Genomic DNA, 20,797 nt, shown 5'->3' with positions numbered 1-20,797 from the left:
TTTTGGTTCCAGGTAGAACCCTTTTGAGTTCCATGTAGAACCCTTTCCACAGACGGTTCTACATGGAACCCAAAAGAGTTCTACCTGGAACCAAAAAGGGTTCTCCTATGGGAACAACCACAGAACCCTTTTGGAACCCTTTTTTTTTTATAAGAGTGTATGTTAAATGTCTATGTATGTGTGTTTTGTTGTGGAAATATTGTGGTATCAATGTTAAGTTCAAAAGGTCATGAAGATAATTCTGCTAGAATTATGCACAAAATACTATAACTATAGCAAACATAGCAGATGGCTTGTTGTGTATGAACGAGCTGTTCTCTTATTTGCATAAAAATACAGTCGGTTTAATACTCCATTTCACTTTATTTGCGGTCGTTGTAAATGAGGTCACCTCTTTGACTCTAGGGTTAATACTGGAATATTCAAATTGCAGTTGTATCTGTTATGACATGCCGCCTTATGAAGGGGGAATAAACAATCCCTATGAAAAAGCAGAAAGCCAAGTTAGCCCACACCCCTCTTGCATCATGCAACCATTGTAGAACTCTTATCACTGTTCAAATCTGCTGAACTGCTGAAGGTAAAGCATGTAGCACGAGGACTAGGAAGAGTGTGAGTACTATAAGAAGTATATTCTTGATTCTACAGTCAACTATCAGGCTACTGTACTTTTGCTTATATTTGCTACAGTACATGATCTGAAGTGTATGTACACTCTTTAAAAAAGGTGCTATCTAGAACCTAAAAGAGTTTTTCAGCTGTCCCCATATGAGAACCCTTTGAAGAACCATTTTTGGTTCCAGGTAAAACCCTTTTGGTTCCAGGTGTAACCCTTTCCACAGAGGGTTCTATATACAGTACCTACAACCTAAAAGAGTTCTACCTGGAACCAAAAAGGTATCTACCGAAGAACCCTTTTGAAACCCTTTTTTCTTAGAGTGTACAAAATAAATTATCTTCCTCAATTATTAGCCTACATTTGCTTAGATTAGCTGCAGTACAGTGATCTGCAGAGGGCTCTACGGTGCAACCATTTTACTCACATATGCGCCTATTTAAAAAATCACCCCGATGATAATTGTTACAATGATTACTTCACTGTACCGCAGCCCGTGAGTGCCATGGAGAATACACTGAGCGCAGATTCATGATTGCCATGCTTGCACTATTACTACAAAGATTACTTTGTGCTCTTACATTTTTCAACTTTGGCACACACTTGCTCCTTGTAAAAAAGGTTAGCGTAAAGCCGTGCTGTACGTTTAAACATCAACATTAATTGACTGTTTCACAGAAACGAGTCCATTTTATTTGACAGTATGATGATGTAAACAATCTTTTTGGATCGTTGTTGTGAAAAGGTTCTGAAGTGAGTACAGACAAAGACAAATTATGTGTCAATGCAATGGTCATGTTGGGAGTTCCTCATACTGCATATTGATCTTGTCCTGCACTCATAGTGAACACAACAAACGCTCTGTGTCTGCTCTGTACATGGCGAGGCATGACAGTGTTGTTTAGCTATGGTACCATTCAACCTTTGTGGATGTGGTTTTCCTCTCTGTTTCTCTCACACTCTGTATATGGCCTTTGTCAAAACAGATCCTCGTTCTGTCTGCGATTTGTCATTTTGAAGGTAATATTTTGACATGTATGACAGTCAGGGACAACAGAAGATGTTTTTTATAGATGTATTGTTGAGGACACAGACATACCGCTAACCTAATGACTGAGAATCTCTGCATAGCTCATCAAGTTTTGTATTAGCAGGCTTTTCTAGTCTCTTTCCATTGACTTTAAGATGATATGTTCTCTGAATTTCCTCCTGTCTACAGATACCAAGAGAGATACTGTATGGAAGTCATAGCCCTGTCCACACTTTACAATCCACCCGCATTCCTGTCCACGCCATTCAGGGGTCCATGTCTCCCCCCATGGCCCGCTCCATGCCCTCCTCCCCCTCCAGGATCCCCTATGGTCCCCAGGCTGGGGGAGGGGTGCCAGGCAGTGCCACCCTCCCCAGGGCCAGCATGTCCAGCGGGCCACCCAGCAGGTCCGTCACCCCCTGCCCCAGTGCCATCCTGGAGAGAAGAGACGTCAAACCTGATGAGGACCTGAGCAGTAAGAGTATGGCGCTGGTGCATGCCGACGGGCTGTATGTCAACGTCACTGACCCCTACGCTGTCCAGGAGGGCCGGCTGAGTATCGCCTCCTCACAGGGGGGCAGCCACACGGGGGACGTGGTCGACATGGGTGGTGGCCTCCTCCGGGCTTCGGGCAAGTCCACAGCCTCCTATTCAGAGAACCCAGAGCAGCAGCACTCCCTCTACAGGCAGAAGTGCCGGAGGTATGGTGAAAACCAGGGACTACCGCCGTTCGGCACCAAAACCCCACCATCTTCCCCTCACAGAGTGAATGAGGTCAGGATGATTGACAACCATGGCCCTGTGGCCCCGGAGAGGGGGTCTCCTATTCGCCGGTCCCTGCGGAGGGAGAGTAATGGTAATACTGTGGAGGTGGTGAACAGGACCAGGGGTAGTGTGTCCTCTGTGTCCTCCTCTCCTGTGTTCCTGGAGTTCCCCCCAGGGCACCATGGGGACAAATTGTTCCAGGGTCACCTCACCCCCAATGACCCTCAGACCAGGTGAGACAAATAACAGAGAGCATGGCTGGGCAGTCTGAGGCAAACTACCACTTGCACTTTGGGTTTTATGAACATAGCACATAGCACACTACTACATAGCACAATATTGTTATACACTAGCACAGTATTATGAACTACATAGCGCAGTATTATGAACTACATAGCACAGTATTATGAACTACATAGCACAGTATTATGAACTAAATAGCACAGTATTATGAACTACATAGCACAGTATTATGAACTAAATAGCACAGTATTATGAACTACATAGCACAGTATTATGAACTACTTAGCACAGTATTATGAACTACATAGCACAGTATTATGAACTAAATAGCACAGTATTATGAACTACATAGCACAGTATTATGAACTACTTAGCACAGTATTATGAACTACATAGCACAGTATTATGAACTACTTAGCACAGTATTATGAACTACATAGCACAGTATTATGAACTAAATAGCACAGTATTATGAACTACATAGTACAGTATTATGAACTACATAGTACAGTATTATGAACTACATAGTACAGTATTATGAACTACATAGCACTGTATTGTGAAGTAAATAGCGCTGTATTGTTAACTATGTATTGTTTGGGGCGGCAGTTAGCCTAGTGGTTAGAGCGGTGGACCAGTAACCGAAAGGTTGCTGGATCTAATCCCAGAGCTGACATGGTAAAAATCTGTTGTTCTGCCTCTGAACAAGGCAGTTAACCCACAGTTCCTAGGCCATCATTGTAAATACTAATTTGTTCTTAACTGATTTGCCTAGTTGAATAAAGGTTAAATAAATATAAAAAATGAATACAAATGACATAGCACAGTATTGTGAACTACATAGCACAGTATTGTTTTGGGCCAAACATGTATTGTTTTTTGGCAGTGAGCGAATGAAGGCCATGGAACAACAGATCGCCAGTCTTGCTGGCCTTGTTCAGCATGCACTTTTTATTGGGCCAGCTGAGAGAGATGGGAGGACTGCTTCTCCTTTCCATGTAAACAACAGTGCAGGTAACTGTTATTACACAACTATATTAGTGTTACAAAGTCATTGTTGTATTCGTTTTTTTGTTGTTCCATACATGGTTAATGAAAGTTATTTTGTATCTTCCCTATTTTAATCCCACATTACAGTTACTCATAGAGTTGTGTCTAACTGATCTGATATGTAGGAGTGTCAGCAGTTCCTGCAGCCAGAAGCCCTGCCCTCCTGGCAGACGCCGCCAGTGCTCTAGTCTCTCAGGCCCATCCCCCTGACCCCGCCCTGCAGGTCACACTGACCACTGTCAGGAGGAATGTCACTGATCTGCGACAGCAGCTGCACCAACTCAGACAGCTACAGGTAGTCAAGCCACCTGCACATTACATGAATCCGTTATCTGCATAGATACAATGTACAGGTAACTCTGCCAAAATAAAGGAAACTCCTAAATAAAGTGCCTTGATGAAGTGCCAGAACAGCTTCAATGCATCTCGGCATAGATTCTACAAGTATCTGGAACTCTATTGGAGGGATGTGACTCCATTATTCCACCATCATTTGGTGTTTTGTTGATGGTGGTGGAAAACGCTGTCTCGGGCGCCAGTCCAGAATCTCCTATAAGTGTTCAATTGGGTTGAGATCTGGTGACTGAGACGGCGATGGCATATGGTTAACATAGTTTTCATGTTCATCAAACCATTCAGTGACCACTCGTGCCCTGTGGATAGGGGCATTGTCATTGTATGGGGGCATAACCATGGTAGCCAAAATAATGGCCTGCCCAGCATTTTTATATATGACCCTGAGCACGATGGGATATTAATTGCTTAATTAACTCAGGAACCACACCTGTTTGGAAGAACCTGCTTTGAATAGACGTTCTATCCCTTGCTTACTCAAGTATTTCCATTATTTTGTCAGTTACCTGGACATGTACACAGCATATTTTCATGAGGTGTGTGATTGTATGTGATCAACAGCTTTGGGTACTCAAGCCACACATCACGATCATCCAAATCTGCATATATACAGTATATCTTAATTAGGTTTTTATGTCGTCGTCCAAAAACGAGTTCAGCCATTACATTCATCACATTCATCCATCAAATAGCTGTATATTAGTCATTAGATATACTGTTTGTAATACCACCGAGAGTCCTGAGACCAGTGGGTGTGATGATCCATCCACAGATGCAGAACCAGGACAGTGTGAGGGTGATGCTGAAGAGAGCGGAGCAGGAGCTGTCTGAGACCTTACAGAGACAGCAGCATGAGACAGAGCCTGCCCAGAGACAGAGGACCACAGTGGATGAGGAGAGACACAAGTACCTGGCCATGGAGGAGAGAGTACTAGCCCAGCTCAGGTAAGGGTTTGGAAGTATTGTAGAGCCCCACAAACTGATTGACAGGATAGACATTTAATGAGGGCATTGACTTTATTTTGCCTATCTTACTTTTGCACACTCATTGGTGCTAGTCAAAAAATAGTAAATAATATGATCTTAGTTTGAAGTTCGAGTTTCAAGTGTTATTAGTCGTATGTACAAGATACACATGGTATACACCGTCCAACCAAATGCTTACTTGCATACTTAAATATTATGATTTTAAAGCATCGGATTAGAATTCTAATTTGATGTGCTAAGGTAGCCTTTCAACATTCACAATTGGAACAATAAACAGTAATCAGACGATTGTAATCCGCTCCAGATGCCGTATTTGTTTTTTTTATGTGGCAAAACTGCAGCTGCTGAAACTAACATTGTGAACTAACTGCGTTATCTCATGTTGAAATGTGAAGTAATATAATTACGCAATTAGTTTCAGCTAAAGTGGGATTAATAAATCAACTGTGGTTATGCAATCGGTTTCCAGTGATATAACAAATGTTACGCAAAAATTAGTCATCCTCCTATAGCTCCTCCCACCAGCCTCCTCTGACCGGAATGTGGTACATACAGTATCCCAGCTATGGAATGAGTCATTAGTGTTCTGGCAAAAATGTCTAATAATGTTGCACAATGTTTAAATATGCTAGTGAGGCTGTTTCCCTTGTGATCTGGGGGGACTGTGTTACAGACTGTGATAGGAGAGATAGATAATGGAGTCAATGTCAGCTCATTGGACTAAATTAATCTTGGGAATAGGCTCACTGGGGGCGTTAGAAAAAACCTGTTGAACAACTGTTATCATATACTGTATATAGCTGTTATGTAATCTTGAGAGCACTGTTTGGATGGGAAAACAGATATTGGGAAACAGCTATTTGTCACACTTTCTCACGCTTACCATAGTTATTTTGGATAGTGAGTCCCTTTTAGGTCCAGACATGCATGTACTTGCTTTGTGACTTTGGATGAAGCATTGTTGCTTCAGAAGAATCCAACCATTATGGTCATTTTACATTCGTCCATTTCAGCAGGAATTTAATTGACTAAAATAAGTTTACATTAGTCATGGTCATTGTTCTGCATCTGGTTGTTAAACACCTGTTTTGAGTATTTTGATTGCAGCAGCTGACACAGAGACTGTGCTTGTCAGACTGTTGTCAACAAACAGCTTCTGACTGAGCATATGAAACAGGTTTCTACTCTGTCAGCAACAGTGTATCTTTATGTTTGAACTTCCCTCCTGGCATAACATCAGGGCTAGCTTAAAACTGGATCGAAGGGTAATGGGAAGCTTAGGTTTTTATACATGATCTTATCTATAACATTATACTGCAAAAGTTTGAAATCAATTGCATGTCATGAACTCAACGTTTTCTGCCATCTTGTCTATTGCTGGCTATTACATTAGGAGAAATCACCATGCAAAAACTACAGTGGCTATGAGAAGTGAAAAACTGAACAATTTATTCGTTGCACAGTGAACACAATCATAACATAGGGCCAGGCCAATCTCCAATGTCTTTCCTTGTCATTCCAAGCATGACAATTCTTTTTACTGTAATGTAATGGCCAGATGTGTAACCTAACCTATGTCTCTCAGGGAGCTGGAGGAGTACGTAGACTGTCTGAGAAGAGACTTGTCCTCTTCCCCAGGTCAGCTGTCAGTCACCCTCAGGGATGTGGAGGAGGGAGCTGTCAACCTCAGGAGGGTGGGAGAGGTCTTGGCTGGGCTTAAAGGTGAGCACTGTCTGGGGCTGCAGCTAGAGGTTAGCACATCACTGACCACAGGTAGAAGATGTTGTGCAAGCGATTCAGAGTTACCGATAGCAGGAGTTATTCCACAGCCACAGTAGCAGAATTAATCAAATCCAATAGTTATTCACAGCCAGTTATGTCATGTTTTAAGGTAAGGGTTAGCTGATGCCTCTTTGAATGTGTGACAACATTTGGATTGATGGCCCAACTACCTCCTCCCTCCCTCCCCCTCTCCCTCCCTCCCTTCGTCAGGTGAGTTTCCTAGCCTGCAGGGGAAGATGCGGACAGTTCTGCGTGGGGAGGTAGAGGCAGTGCACTTTCTGAAGGAGGAGCCTCACAAGATGGACAGCATGCTTAAGAGGGTCAAAGCCTTGACGGAAGCTCTCAGCGGTCTCAGAAGGTACATGCTGCCCCTGTATATCCTCCATAACATGTAAGAGGATGATTGATGATCTGAGTAGTCGAATAAAGTCATGTTGCGTTCCCTTCAGATGTGTCACAGAGAATCATCCTCACGATCCCGAGCCTGGAGCAGCCAAAGCATTCATAGAGGAGGCTGTAGAGCCTGCCATTGCCCAGTCTGATCCCCCACTGAGGAATCCCCCCACCGTGGAGTCCCCCAAACCTCAGCCCAGGTCCTCTGTCAGACCGCCCCTACCCCAGCTCCAGGGCCAGAACCCCGCAGTCAGGCCAGACATGGCCCCCACGTCTCCTGTCGTCATCCACCGTGTGAAGAGCTCTCCCGTCAATATGCAACCGTGTCAGCACTCAGTGGCCCTGCCGCACCACCACCACCCCAGCCCCCCGCTGACTCCCACCCATGGCCGAGACTCCCCCACCGTGGCCAAGGTCAGTCCCCGCAGCCGGGAGAACAGCCCGGCCCTGCAGAAGAGAATGATCACCTGGTGCGGAGATGGACCGGCCCCCATGGCTAGCAGCACTGAGACCACCACACAACCACCTGGCTGTGCGGAGAACCAAACCAACAGGGGCAGCATCAAAAACAGAGTCATGGACATCGAGGTAGTCATCCGTCTGATATATAATCTCAGCAATTATCGAATTGACTTTAATGAGACAAGGTGTCTTAGGTTGAACTGGAGAGTGTCTATAAACCTCAGTGGTCTGTTACTTACTGTGTAATATAATCACAGAGCATAGTATAACTGATTAATCATAGGCTTCTGCCAGTTCTCTCAGAAAGTAATCTCAGCAAAGTGTGTCTAAATTTCAGATTGGTATGAATTGAGATGTCTGGGCCTCTCTCTCTCCCACCACATAGGCTGCAGAGAGAGAGGGGGGCATGGAGGAGGGGAGGCCACCACAGAGATCAGCCACCTCTGCTGGGAATCAGTTTGAGCAGATTCTCCAGGAGGCCCAGGCCAGCCTAATGAGGGCCATCCCCGACCTAGAGTTGACCGAGACGGGGAGGAGTGAGTCTCAGTTTCCCAATCCACCCCTAGCTCCAGACCAGCCATCTCTCCCCCAGACCCTCCCAGACCCAAAGATGCCCCTCAACACTCCACTGCTAGACGAGATGGATGTTCCTCAACCTACTGAGGCATCTCTTCCAGGTAAGAAACTTTGGAAGTTAATGGATCCATTAAATTGTTGGAAACTATGGAAGGACATGTGTTCTGTTTTATTTGGGTTCAGTTTAGCATTAGTATCTTGACTAAATGCGAAGATATATCAATATTATTTTCTGTTTTGTAAAGTACAGTACATTCTATACAGTATACAGTACATTGTCTGTGTCTGTGTGTCGTCGTCTGACAGAACCCAATCAGCCAGCTAATGTGGCTTCTGAGATGACTGTTCAGGGCAGCCCTGAGCGACCACACAGGCCTATGGTTGAGAAGCCTCGCAGGCCCAGTGTGGAGAGAGAGATGAGGAACAGCCCAGAGAAAGCAGGGAAGTCCCCTCCACCGCCCCCACCACGGAGGTTCTTCACGTCACCATCAATCCCAGGCCTGACCACAGGGAGGTCTGGAGAAGTCGTATTTACTACCAGGAAGGAAGCTGCCACCACACGGGTGTGTGACTAATTTGTTTGGCAGTTTCCCTAGTCAAGCAGCATTCCAAGACATTTTTCTTCAAAAGGATAACCTCAGTATCTAGAAATAAGCATTCAACATGTGACCCAACATTCATGTACATAATATTTGTAACACTGCAAGTCAAATGGAATCTTTAGTAGTGTATGCAGACTATGCACATATGACCTAGTGGGGGATAGAGTGTCAATTTATTCAAGACAGTTTTCCAGTTTCCAAGTCAGTGTTTTACTATCCCCTTCAGGACGATGAAGAGGAGGTGTTCCTTCAACCCAGTCTCAAACCCACCAGACAGCCCCCAGAGGTCAAGCCCAAACCCCAAACCACATCTGTTATCACAGCCTCAGCTGAGCCAGAGGAAGAGGAGGATGAAGAAGAGGATGAGGAGGAGGATACATTCATGAAGGAACTACAGGTAAGTTAACACTGTCAGATACAGTTGAAGTCGGAAGTTTACATACACCTTAGCCAAATGCATTTAAACTCAGTTTTTCACAATTTCTGACATTTAATCCAAGTAAAAATTCCAGGTCTTAGGTCAGTTAGGATCACCACTTTATTTAAAGAATGTGAAATGTCAGAATAATAGTAGAGAGAATGATTTATTTCAGCTTTTATTTCTTTCATCACATTCCCAGTGGGTCAGAAGTTTACATACACTCAATTAGTATTTGGTAGCATTGCCTTTACATTTTTTAACTTGGGTCAAACGTTTCGGGTAGCCACAATAAGTTGGGTGAGTCTTGGCCCATTCCTCCAGACAGAGCTGGTGTAACTGAGTCAGGTTTGCAGGCCTCCTTACTCGCACACGCTTTTTCAGTTCTGCCCACACATTTTCTATAGGATTGAGGTCAGGGCTTTGTGATGGCCACTCCAATACATTTACTTTTTTGTCCTTAAGCCATTTTGCCACAACTTTGGAAGTATGCTTGGGGTCATTGTCCATTTGGAAGAGCCATTTGCGACCAAGCTTTAACTTCCTGACTGATGTCTTGAGATGTTGCTTCAATACATCCACATAATTTTCCTCCCTCATGATGCCATCTATTTTGTGAAGTGCACCAGTCCCTCCTGCAGCAAAGCACCCCCACAACATGATGCTGCCACCCCCGCCCCGTGCTTCAGTTGGGATGGTGTTCTTCGGCTTGCAAGCATCCCCCTTTTTCCTCCAAACATACCGATGGTCATTATGGCCAAACAGTTCTATTTTTGTTTCATCAGACCAGAGTATATTTCTCCAAAAAGTACAATCTTTGGCCCCATGTGCAGTTGCAAACCGTAGTTTGGCTTTTTTATGGCGGTTTTGGAGCACTGGCTTCTTCCTTGCTGAGTGGCCTTTCAGGTTATGTTGATATAGGACTCGTTTTACTATGGATATAGATACTTTTGTACCTGTTTCCTCCAGCATCTTCACAAGGTCCTTTGCTGTTGTTCTGGGATTGATTTGCACTTTTCGCACCAAAGTACATTCATCTCTAGGAGACAGAACCCCGTTTCCTTCCTAAGCGGTAAGACGGCTGCGTGGTCCAATGTGGTTTATACTTGCGTACTATTGTTTGTACAGATGAACGTGGTACCTTAAGGCGTTTGGAAATTGCTCCCAAGGATGAACCAGACTTGTGGATGTCTACACATTTTTTTCTGAGGTCTTGGCTGATTTCTTTTGATTTTCCCATGATGTCAAGCAAAGAGGCACTGAGTTTGAAGGTAGGCCTTGAAATACATCCACAGGTACACCTCCAATTGACTCAAATGATGTCAATTAGCCTATCAGAAGCTTTTAAAGCCATGACATAATTTTCTGGAATTTTCCAAGCCGTTTAAAGGCACAGTCAACTTAGTGTATTAAACTTCTGACCCACTGGAATTGTGAAACAGTGAGTTATAAGTGAAATAATCTGTCTGTAAACAATTGTTGGAAAAATGACTTGTGTCATGCACAAAGTAGATGTCCTAACCCGACTTGCCAAAACTATATTTTGTTAACAAGAAATGTGTGGAGTGGTTGAAAAACAAGTTTTAATGACTCCAACCTGAGTGTATGTAAACTTCCGACTTCAACTGTACATACCACAAATACACTACATGACCAAAAGTATGTGGACACCTGCTCGTCGAATATTCCAAAATCATGGGCATTATTATGGAGTTGGTCCCTCCTTTGCTGCTATAACAGCCTCCACTCTTCTGGGAAGGCTTTCTACTAGATGTTGGAACATTGCTGCAGGGACTTGCTTCCATTCAGCCACAAGAGCATTGGGGAGGTTGGGCACTGATGTTGGGCATTTAGGCCTGGCTCGTAGACAGCGTTCCAATTCATCCCTAAGGTGTTCGATGAGCTTGAGGTCAGGGCTCTGTGCAAGCCAGTCTAGCTCTTCCACACCGATCTCAACAAAGGGGTATTGTCATGCTGAAACAGGAAAGGGCCTTCCTCAAACTGTTGCCAAAAACTTGGAAGCACAGCATCGTCTAGAATGTCATTGTATGCTGTAGCATTAAGATTTCCCTTCACTGGAACTAAGGGGCCTAGCCCGAACCATGTAAAATAGCCCCAGACCATTATTCCTCTTCCACCCAACTTTACAGTTGGCACTATGCATTTGGACAGGTAGCGTTCTCCTGGCATCCGCCAAACCCAGATTTGTCTGTCGGACTGCCAGATGGTGAGCGTGATTCATCACTCCAGAGAACACATTTCCACTGCTCCAGAGTCCAATGGCGGCGAGCTTTACACCACTCCAGCCGACGCTTGGTATTGCGCATGGTGATCTTAGGCTGCCCGGCCAAGGAAACCCATTTCATGAACCTCCTGACAAATAGTTATTGTTCTGACGTTGCTTCCAGAGGCAGTTTGGAACTCTGTAGTGAGTGTTGTAACCGAGGACAGACAATTTTTACGCACTACACTTTTCAGCACGGTCCCGTTCTGTGAGTTTGTGTGGCCTACCACTTTTCGGGCTGAGCCATTGTTGCTCCTAGATGTTCCCACGTCATAATAACAGCACTTACAGTTGACTGGGGCAGCTCTAGCAGGGCAGAAATTTAACGAACTGACTTGTTGGAAATGTAGCATCCTATGACGATTCCATGTTGAAAGTCACTGAGCTCTTCAGTACGGGCCATTCTACTGACAATGCTTGTCTATGGAGATTGCATGCCTGTGTGTTCAATTTCATACACTTGTCAGATATGGGTGTGGCTGAAATAGCCAAATCTACTAATTTGAAGGGTTGTCCACATACTTTTGTCTATATAATGAATGTACAAAGCATTTGTCCATTTTGGACCTTTTTAACATAAACATTAACACTAGTGTACATGCATTAATACACTGAACAAAAATAGAAATGCAACAATTTGCATGTTGCAATCTTTCCTTATATATTTTTTTATCCTTTATTTAACTAGGCAAGCCAGTCCAGAACCAATTATTATTTACAATGACGGCCTAGGAACAGTGGGTTAACTGCCTTGTTCAGGGGCAGAACAACATATTTTTCTCTTGTCAGCTCAGGGATTCGATCCAGCAACTTTTCGGTTACTGGCCCAACGCCCAAGGCTACCTGCCGCCCCAGTTACACTTCACATAAGGAACTGAGTCAATTGAAATAAATTCATTAGGCCCTGACCTATGGATTTCACATGACTGGGAATACAGATATGTATCTGTTGCTCACAGATACGTCATGCAGAACGACACATCTCCTTTGCATGAAGTTGATCAGGCTGTTGATTGTGGCCTGTGGAATATTGTCCCACTGCTCTTCAATCCCTGTGCGTAGTTGCTGGATATTGGTGGGAACTGGAACACGCTGTCATACATGTCGATCCAGAGCATCCCAAACATGCTCAATGGGTGACATGTCTGGTGAGTATGCGGGCCATGGAAGAACTGGGACATTTTCAGCTTCCTGGAATTGTGTACAGATCCTTTCCACATGGGGCCATGCATTATCATGCTGAAACATGAGGTGATGACAGCGGAATGGCATGACAATGGGCCTCAGGATCTCGTCACAGTATATCTGTGCATTCAATTTGCCATCGATAAAATGCAATTGTGTTCGTGGTCCGTAGCTTATGACTGCCCATACCATAACCCCACCGCCACCATGGGACACTGTTCACAATGTTGATATCAGCAAACCACTCGCCCACACAACGCCATACATGCTGTCTGCCATCTGCCAGGTACAGTTGAAATCGCAATTAATCCGTGAAGAGCACACTTCTCCAGCGTGCTAATGACCATCGAAGGTGAGCATTTGCCCACTGAAGTTGGTTACTACGCCGAACTGCAGTCAGGTCAAAACCCTGGTGAGGATGACGAGCACACAGATGAGCTTCCCTGAGCCAGTTTCTGACAGTTTGTGCAGAAATTATTCTGTTGTGCAAACCCACAGTTTCATCAGCTGTCTGGGTAGGCGACAATCCCGCAGGTGAAGAAGCCGGATGTGGAAGTCCTGGGCTGGCGTGGTTACATGTGGTCTGCAGTTGTGAGGCCGATTGGACGTACAGCCACATTTTCTAAAACGACGTTGAAGGCTTATAGTAGAGAAATTAACACTAAATTCATGCCACATGCACGCTCCCTCAAGACTTGAGACATCTGTGGCATTATGTTGTGTGACAAAACTACACATTTAAAAGTGGCCTTATATTTTCCTCAGCACAAGATGCACTTGTGTAATGATCATGCTGTTTAATCAGCTTCTTGATATGCCACACCTGTCAGGTGGATGTATTATTTTAGTGAAGGATAAATGCTCACTAACAGGGATGTAAACAAATTTGAGCACAACATTTGAGAGAAATAAGCTTTTTGTGCATATGAAAAATTCCTGGGATCTTTAATTTCAGCTCATGAAACATGGGACCAACACTTTACATGTATGTCGCCTTCTGTTGTTCAATGGAGTAATGTTTGTGTGAACGAGAATAAGTGCAGCCAAAAACATCAGATTGTGTGATATTTAACTCAGCCTTTGTTGTACAGCCACAGAGCCCTTGTCATGCAATCTGGAATCTGTGATCTAATCAGTGCACTTTGACCTCCTCAGGTGTTTCAGAAGTGCACTCTTAGAGATGTAGGCACAAAGTGCGTTGTAGACCTCACAAGCACTGCATCCCAAGTCAGACAGATAGAACCAGAGCTCCCCCTCTCACCCAAAGTCCCTAAGGTAACAGATGCCCTATTACTAACCCCCTGTGTGTGGTGTGCCTATGGTCTGACCTGAGGCCTGCACTCATTGCTTATATAGTGCATTCGGAAAGTATTCAGACCTCTTGATTACGCTACAGCCTTATTCTAAAATTGATTCAATTGTTATTTTTCCTCATCAATCTACACACAATTCCCCATAATCACAAAGCAAAAACATTGTATTTTTTTATTTGAGCAAATGTATAAAAAATTATAAACTGAAATATCACATTTACTTAAGTATTCAGACCCTTTACTCAGCACTTTGTTGAAGCATCTTTGGCAGCGATTACAACCTCAAGTCTTCTTGGGTACTGAGGAGTGGCTTCCGTCTGGCCACTCTACCATAAAGGCCTGATTGGTGGTGTAATGTAGAGATGGTTGTCCTTCTGGAAGATTCTCCCCTCTCCACAGAAGAATTCTGGAGCTCTATCAGAGTGACCATCGGGTTTTTGGTCACCTCCCTGACCAAGGCTCTTCTCCCCCGATTGCTCAATTTGGCCAGGCAGACAGCTCTAGGAAGAGTCTTGGTGGTTCCGAACTTCTTCCATTTAAGAATGATGGAGGCCCCTGGGTTATTGGGGACTTTCAATGCTGTAGAATTGTTCTGGTACCCTTCCCCAGATCTGTGCCTCGACACAATCCTGTCTCGGAGCTCTACGGATAATTCCTTCGACCTCATGGCTTGGTTTTTGCTCTGACATGCACTGTCAACTGTGGGACCTTTTATAGACAGGTGTGTGCCTTTCCAAATCATGTCCAATCAATTGAATTGACCACAGGTGGACTCCAATCAAGTTGTAGAAAGATCTCAAGGATGTTGAATTGAAACGGGATGCACCTGAGCTCAATTTCGATTGTCATAGCAAAAGGTCTGAATACTTATGTAAATAAGGTTGTATTTTTAATTCACTGCTTATCTAGGCCTCTAACACAAATTTGATCTGGGGCCTGGCTGTCTGTGCTTACAGCTTCATCAGCCTCTGAATCTGGTCTAAGCTTGGATCTAGAGCTTGCTTTTGATTGAATGTGCTTCTGAATACTGGTCTGACTGCCACTCAGTGCTGTGTTTTGTTATTGCTGCTAGAATGGCCTGGGGACCAGAGGTTTGGTGTTTCTCATGTTTTCTTCTCTCTTTCATGTTATCTCTGCTTTTCAAAGAATTGGCTGATGTCTCATAAAAAAGATGTATGGTGTCTCTTGGTGTTGGAAAATATTTGCTCTTGATTTCCAGTTCCCTTCCACTCTGAGATTACGGACTAATCATTCATACTGTGCAGTGTTCTTGCCTGGCTTTGTGAATGAATCTGCATCTGATATTTTGTTCTCTTATCACATTCGTATCACATTGTGCTTGACTCTATTTCCCTTAGTGTTCTACGCATGCTCTCTTGGCTGCCATAGCTGGTCTCTTCACTGTAAATTAAAGTGTAAACTGAATTCAAAGAGCTGTTGTGCGATGATGTTATCCCCTAAACTGTCCTAGGAGAGTCAGGAGAACCAGGGTAAAGAAAAAAGTGTGCTCAACACCAATGAAAACAGATTTGACACTGTACCAAAGAGTCCCAGGGTAAGTCTTTCATCCCCATATTACCCATGTTCCTCAGTCTGAATACAGTATATACAGGTAACAACCAAAATAAAGGAAACACTAACATCAAGTGTCTTAATAGGGCGTTGGGCCACCATGAGTGGCCAGAACAACTTCAATGCGCCTTGGCATAGTTTCTACAAGTGTCTGGAACTATATTGGAGGGATCCGACACCATTCTTCCATGAGAAATTCCATCATTTGGTGTTTTGTTTATGGTGGTCGTGGAAAACATTGCCACGGGAACTGCTCCAAAATCTCCCATAAGTGTTCAATTGGGTTGAGATCTGGTGACTGAGACACACAGACACTCTTTAAACCCTCTATGCTCCTTTGAGACCCCTCTTTTAAAGTCACTGAGATCTCTTCTTCTAGCCATGGTAGCCAAAATAATGGTCAACTGACCCTAAGAATGTGTGGAAGCACCTGCTTTCAATATACGTTGTATTCCTAAATTACTCAGTGTTTCCTATATTTTGGCAGTTACCTGTATATATTTTTTTATGTTAATAGATATTTCCCTCCTTTTTTTCCAGGTCATGTATTATGTTATGGGACAGATATCCAATGAAAAGCCTCCATCGGGAAGAACAGACCAATCGGAAGGGAGAGAGGGAACAGTGTCCCCCTCACAGGTGGCAAACACAAATATGCTTGACTCCCAGCAGCCAGAGTTACTAACAGCAGATGAGTCACCTCTAGTGGTGGAGTGCCAGGATTGTCGTCCTAAAACACAAAAGATAGCAGTTGGAGAAGATAGTGAGAAGGCGAGCCTCGTAGATGAGAATGACCTGAAGGATCCTGTTGAGAGTCAGAAAGAGGAGGTGGCTGAACCTGTGTGTTCTACAATACCTGCAGAGAAGAAAGACTTACCTGCACCTACCGAATTGAGCACTCATCATGCTAACAGTATACCATCATCTCCACCAGTACCAGTAATCCAGCCTATGACTATTATAGCTCAGGAGGGTTCAGGTAGTCCAGTGTCTCCTCCACCAGTAGAGAGTGTGAACCTGGATGACAGCCAGAGCCAGCAGGTAGTATTTAGGTCATCCAGAGGCAGAGCACCACGGTATGTAGAGGAGAGCAGCAGCCTGAACCCTGACCTCCCCGACGAGGAGGGCTCTCCTCCCCCTGAGAACATCTCCTTCATGATGATTACCAGCAACAGAGTGCAGGCTCTATCCACCAGGCAGTACCAGGAGATAGTAAGTAGTACCAACGGGTTCGAGGTTCAGACCGTCAAGGTGGGGAACGACACCACCACCAGCGTCAGCCAGGAGGAGCACTGTGGCTTCGACAGGAAGCCTGTGATCATCATATTCGACGAGCCCATGGACATCCGGTCGGCCTACAAGCGTATGTCCACCATCTTTGAGTGTGAGGAGGAGCTGGATGTGATGCTGCACCAGAAGAGCATCGAAGAGGAGAACGAGGAAGCAGAGAAGAATGTACCTCAGGTAAAGCCTAACACTGATCTCCAACAGGCAAACAAGACAGCAGTGACAGAAAACACTGCAAACGGTCACAGTAATACTCCTGCTGTGGTTGCGCAACAGACAAGTACATCAGAGTGCTCATCGCCAGAACAGTCTAAAACAGAGTCCTCAAATGGCAGCAAACCAGAGTCCAAAAATAAGTTCAAATTCAAGTTCCCAACAAAAAAGCTGGCGGCCATCAGCCAAGCGATTCGCACTGGGACCAAAACAGGCAAGAAGACGCTCCAGGTGGTGGTCTATGAGGACGGGGAGGACGGACACATGAAGGAGACCAAGAGGTTTGAGATCAACAGCAGCAGCAAACCCCAAACTGACTCCAGTCACCTCACCACTGTGAATAACGTAATGTCATCAAGCACTCTCACCTTTTCAAACTCTAAACGCAGGACAGAGGCGATCTGTAAGAACACCTACGAGTCCAGAAACAGTTTAGATGAGACCATTAAAAAGCGGGAGATCACCGTGGAGAATATAAGCCCCTCTGCACTTAAGATAGACTCCTGTGAAGAGTGTCCATCCACTGTGAAACTCAAACGAGAGAGGGAGGGCAGTCCCTCCAAGAGGTCTGCCCCTCCTCAGGTCTGTAAGTCCCTTAATCCTCAGAGTAAGAAGTCCAAACCACAACTTCCACAGCTTCCCAGACCGTCCATTACGAGCAGCTCCAAGAAACAGGTCTCTCTTAAAATTGCTTCCCTCTAACTGCACTGGTGGCTGGGTCCCTCTGAGGGCTGGGCTGGTGGCTGTGTCCCTGGTAGATTCCCAACCTCTAACCAATAAAGATTAACATGTTTTTCAGGTGTTGCTGGGGATACAACTTGGATTTACCTCTGCTTATAAGCTGCCTTTGTGGTGTCAGCTGACATGATTGTTGTCCCTTGGGATCTGGGTTGCTATGATGTGTTTTTGTGGACTTTGAATAGTTAACTTTGTCTGGATCAAAGTGACAGGCTTTAAAATGACTGGCTTTATACTGTACGTGTGGTTCCGTTGTGCATGCTCTGCTCTCAGAGTTTGTGCAGGTTGGTCAGTGGTTCCCAAACTTGGAAAAAAGTTGTGTACCCATAACTTGACCCACCAGCTCCCTACAAATACAAAATAAAATATAGGTGAACACAAAATCCACCATTACAGATAATGTCTCAGGCTACACCCTAGAGCTACCCCTGCTTGTACCCCAGTTTGGGAAACACAAACCTACTATAAGCATGCTGGAGTCTTATTTCTGGATACAGGTTTTTCTTTGTTGTTGCTTCGGCTCTTAGGTGTTTTCACAATCCGTCCCTAAAATACAGTATCATTTTTGTGTTTCTTTTTGTCTGTTTGAATATTTACAGAATACCAGTGGCTCTCCTTCTTCAAGTCAGATGTCACTTTCTGCATCTGCAAAGTCCTGGCAGCAACCAGCCGGGTCAGCTGACAAACCAGGAGGAAAAGCTCATAAGCTCCAGGGCAATCAGAAGCAGTTTCGACAGGTAGTTTTACTATAAGATGGCCTGTGTCAGGAAGTATTGGAGCAACTACTTTCATGATGTAGAGAAGTGCGTTCATGTAAAGCATTGGAAACTGTACAATTACAGGATGTTTGTTGAATCCATGCGTTCTCTGTCTTGTTCTCCTATGTCTTCAAGACCTTTTGACTTACCATATCTACCATCTTCACCTCTATATGCTCCATGAGCATGCTCAGCATGTAAATTTCAGTCCCTTGGAGATGGAGACAAGGATAGAAGATTGCCACGGATATATTCACTTCACTTTTTGAAGATCTCCTTGAATTAAGCATTTTCCTTTTTTGCAAACAAATGCGATTCTCTAAACTTAAACTTAAGCAACTCAAATGATCCATCTAAATTCCCCCTCTGTCAGCTGTCCAAGTATTCTTTAACCCTCTTCATCTCACCCTGAGTAGCATGATATTTATGTCATAAACATTGCATGTGCGTGATGAGTTAGTGCATTGAATTGGTTATTTAGTGGGCATCATTAACCCTTTAGATAATTTCCTGACTTCATCTGTTTTACTCTGGTTGTTTATATTTTCAATTAATCATCTATTGTTTGTGTATTTTAGTGCCATCTGTTTGCTTTGTAACATTATGTTTATTTATCTTTGTATAATAACACTTCTTTTGCCTTTCTTGACATTCCATGTCTCCTGCCATCTTTGTTTCGCAGGCCATCAGAAGTACTAAGAAAGCAGGTGGGGATAGTAACCATTCTTTCCTTGCTTTACCTGCTTCTAAGATCCCAGCCTTTTGTCATAGCTCTGGAAAAAACATGTCATCCCCAGATCCTAACTCTGTGCCTAACCCTATTAAATCACCTTCATCCTTCCCGTCCTCCTCACACAAGTCTTTCATCCCGTCTCTTAATCTGAGTCGTCTCATCTCTCCTAGCCCGTCTCTCAATGACAGACGTCAAAATCTTTCCCTCTCGTCTCAAACCCAAAATGGCCGACCTAGCCATTTCTCTTACTGCTCATCTTCCTCTTCCTCCTCCAACTCCCCCTCTTCCAACTCATCCTCTTTGTCCCCCACATCCACGTCCTCCACCTCATCCTCCCCTCCCTCCTCTCCCCGACTGCCATGAGTCAAGGTGCAAGGAGTATCCACCGCATTGCACATATACCCAGCTTCACCGGTCACAAGATGCAATGTGGACACAGCAGCAAAACCACACAAACACCAGCAGCTTCTTTATCCAAGGACATATCATGATCTTTTTATATCTATATAAATTACAGTGGAGGGAAATGCTGTTTTCATGGCAACATAATACAATTGCAGGGCAGTCTTGTTTCTCTCTATCCCTTCCATACGTTTTTGATAATGAACAGTTTGAAAAAGAAAATACATTGACCTGGTTTTCATTCAACACTCACTTTCTCACCAAGAGGACCTTTTTATTTCTGCCTCAGCTTTTGTATGATGATAACCATATTAACAAGATAACTACTTTGCGTTACAAATGATCAACACAAAAAGGTGCAGACGTTCTAGAGTTAATACTAATGCAGTTTAGTGGTGCTGGAAATCTGGATTTTATTTTTATTGATGTGAGAAATCTTTGGTTTAATTGATGGTGTTGAATATAATGTATATTTTATAAGAATTTGAGTGACAGTTAATATACAGATTTTATCTAAAATAACAATTTATTATATAAAGAAATCAAATGATTTTGGGGATAGATATAGTATATTTCATCTAGCATCAATCATTCACATGTCATCTGTCAGAGAATCTCTTCTATGCAATGATCTTAGATGTGTAGAGTGTGAGTGGAACTTTAAGGAAAAAAAGAGCTTGGTGATTTCTTAAGCTTCCTATGCACTGCCAAATCCTTTGAGCTAACAAGATAGCTACTGTACAATCAAAGTGATGTTTAGAGGACTTTTATGGCAGTAGATGTGGTACAATGCCAATGTATTTGGTTTTACAGACCATGTATCTAAGACATGCACTGTGTGGATGTTGTAATGTTTTCCTTTGGGATGGCACCTACTTATTTTACCCAAATAGCTTACTGTGATACTCTTATATTCATATCAGTAACTGGTGTTTACATTCATACTTAGTGACAGAAGTTTACATACAAGTACATTTTAGAGATTTGACATATTAGAGAACTATTGTGTTTGCACAACTCATATTTAGTGTTCT

The 20,797-nt window shown here is 43.8% G+C and overlaps 1 protein-coding gene across 1 annotated transcript in view; it reads left to right on the top strand.

Moving 5' to 3' along the window:
- The window catches only part of LOC120019837 (sickle tail protein homolog), a 29,798-nt gene extending 11,246 nt beyond the window's left edge, over window positions 1–18,552 (top strand). The window contains exons 5-17 of the mRNA XM_038963252.1: window positions 1,836–2,644; window positions 3,541–3,668; window positions 3,830–3,999; window positions 4,831–5,003; window positions 6,631–6,767; window positions 7,038–7,185; window positions 7,277–7,808; window positions 8,068–8,359; window positions 8,565–8,821; window positions 9,087–9,257; window positions 15,532–15,615; window positions 16,173–17,739; window positions 18,470–18,552. Of these exons, the coding sequence (XP_038819180.1) occupies window positions 1,836–2,644; window positions 3,541–3,668; window positions 3,830–3,999; window positions 4,831–5,003; window positions 6,631–6,767; window positions 7,038–7,185; window positions 7,277–7,808; window positions 8,068–8,359; window positions 8,565–8,821; window positions 9,087–9,257; window positions 15,532–15,615; window positions 16,173–17,739; window positions 18,470–18,552 (4,551 nt within the window). The remainder of the gene's footprint in view (window positions 1–1,835; window positions 2,645–3,540; window positions 3,669–3,829; window positions 4,000–4,830; window positions 5,004–6,630; window positions 6,768–7,037; window positions 7,186–7,276; window positions 7,809–8,067; window positions 8,360–8,564; window positions 8,822–9,086; window positions 9,258–15,531; window positions 15,616–16,172; window positions 17,740–18,469) is intronic.
- Window positions 18,553–20,797: the final 2,245 nt, after the last annotated feature.

Source organism: Salvelinus namaycush, chromosome 25, assembly GCF_016432855.1.
Source record: "Salvelinus namaycush isolate Seneca chromosome 25, SaNama_1.0, whole genome shotgun sequence".
NCBI lineage: Eukaryota > Metazoa > Chordata > Actinopteri > Salmoniformes > Salmonidae > Salvelinus > Salvelinus namaycush.
This window is presented reverse-complemented; position numbering and strand designations above follow the sequence as displayed.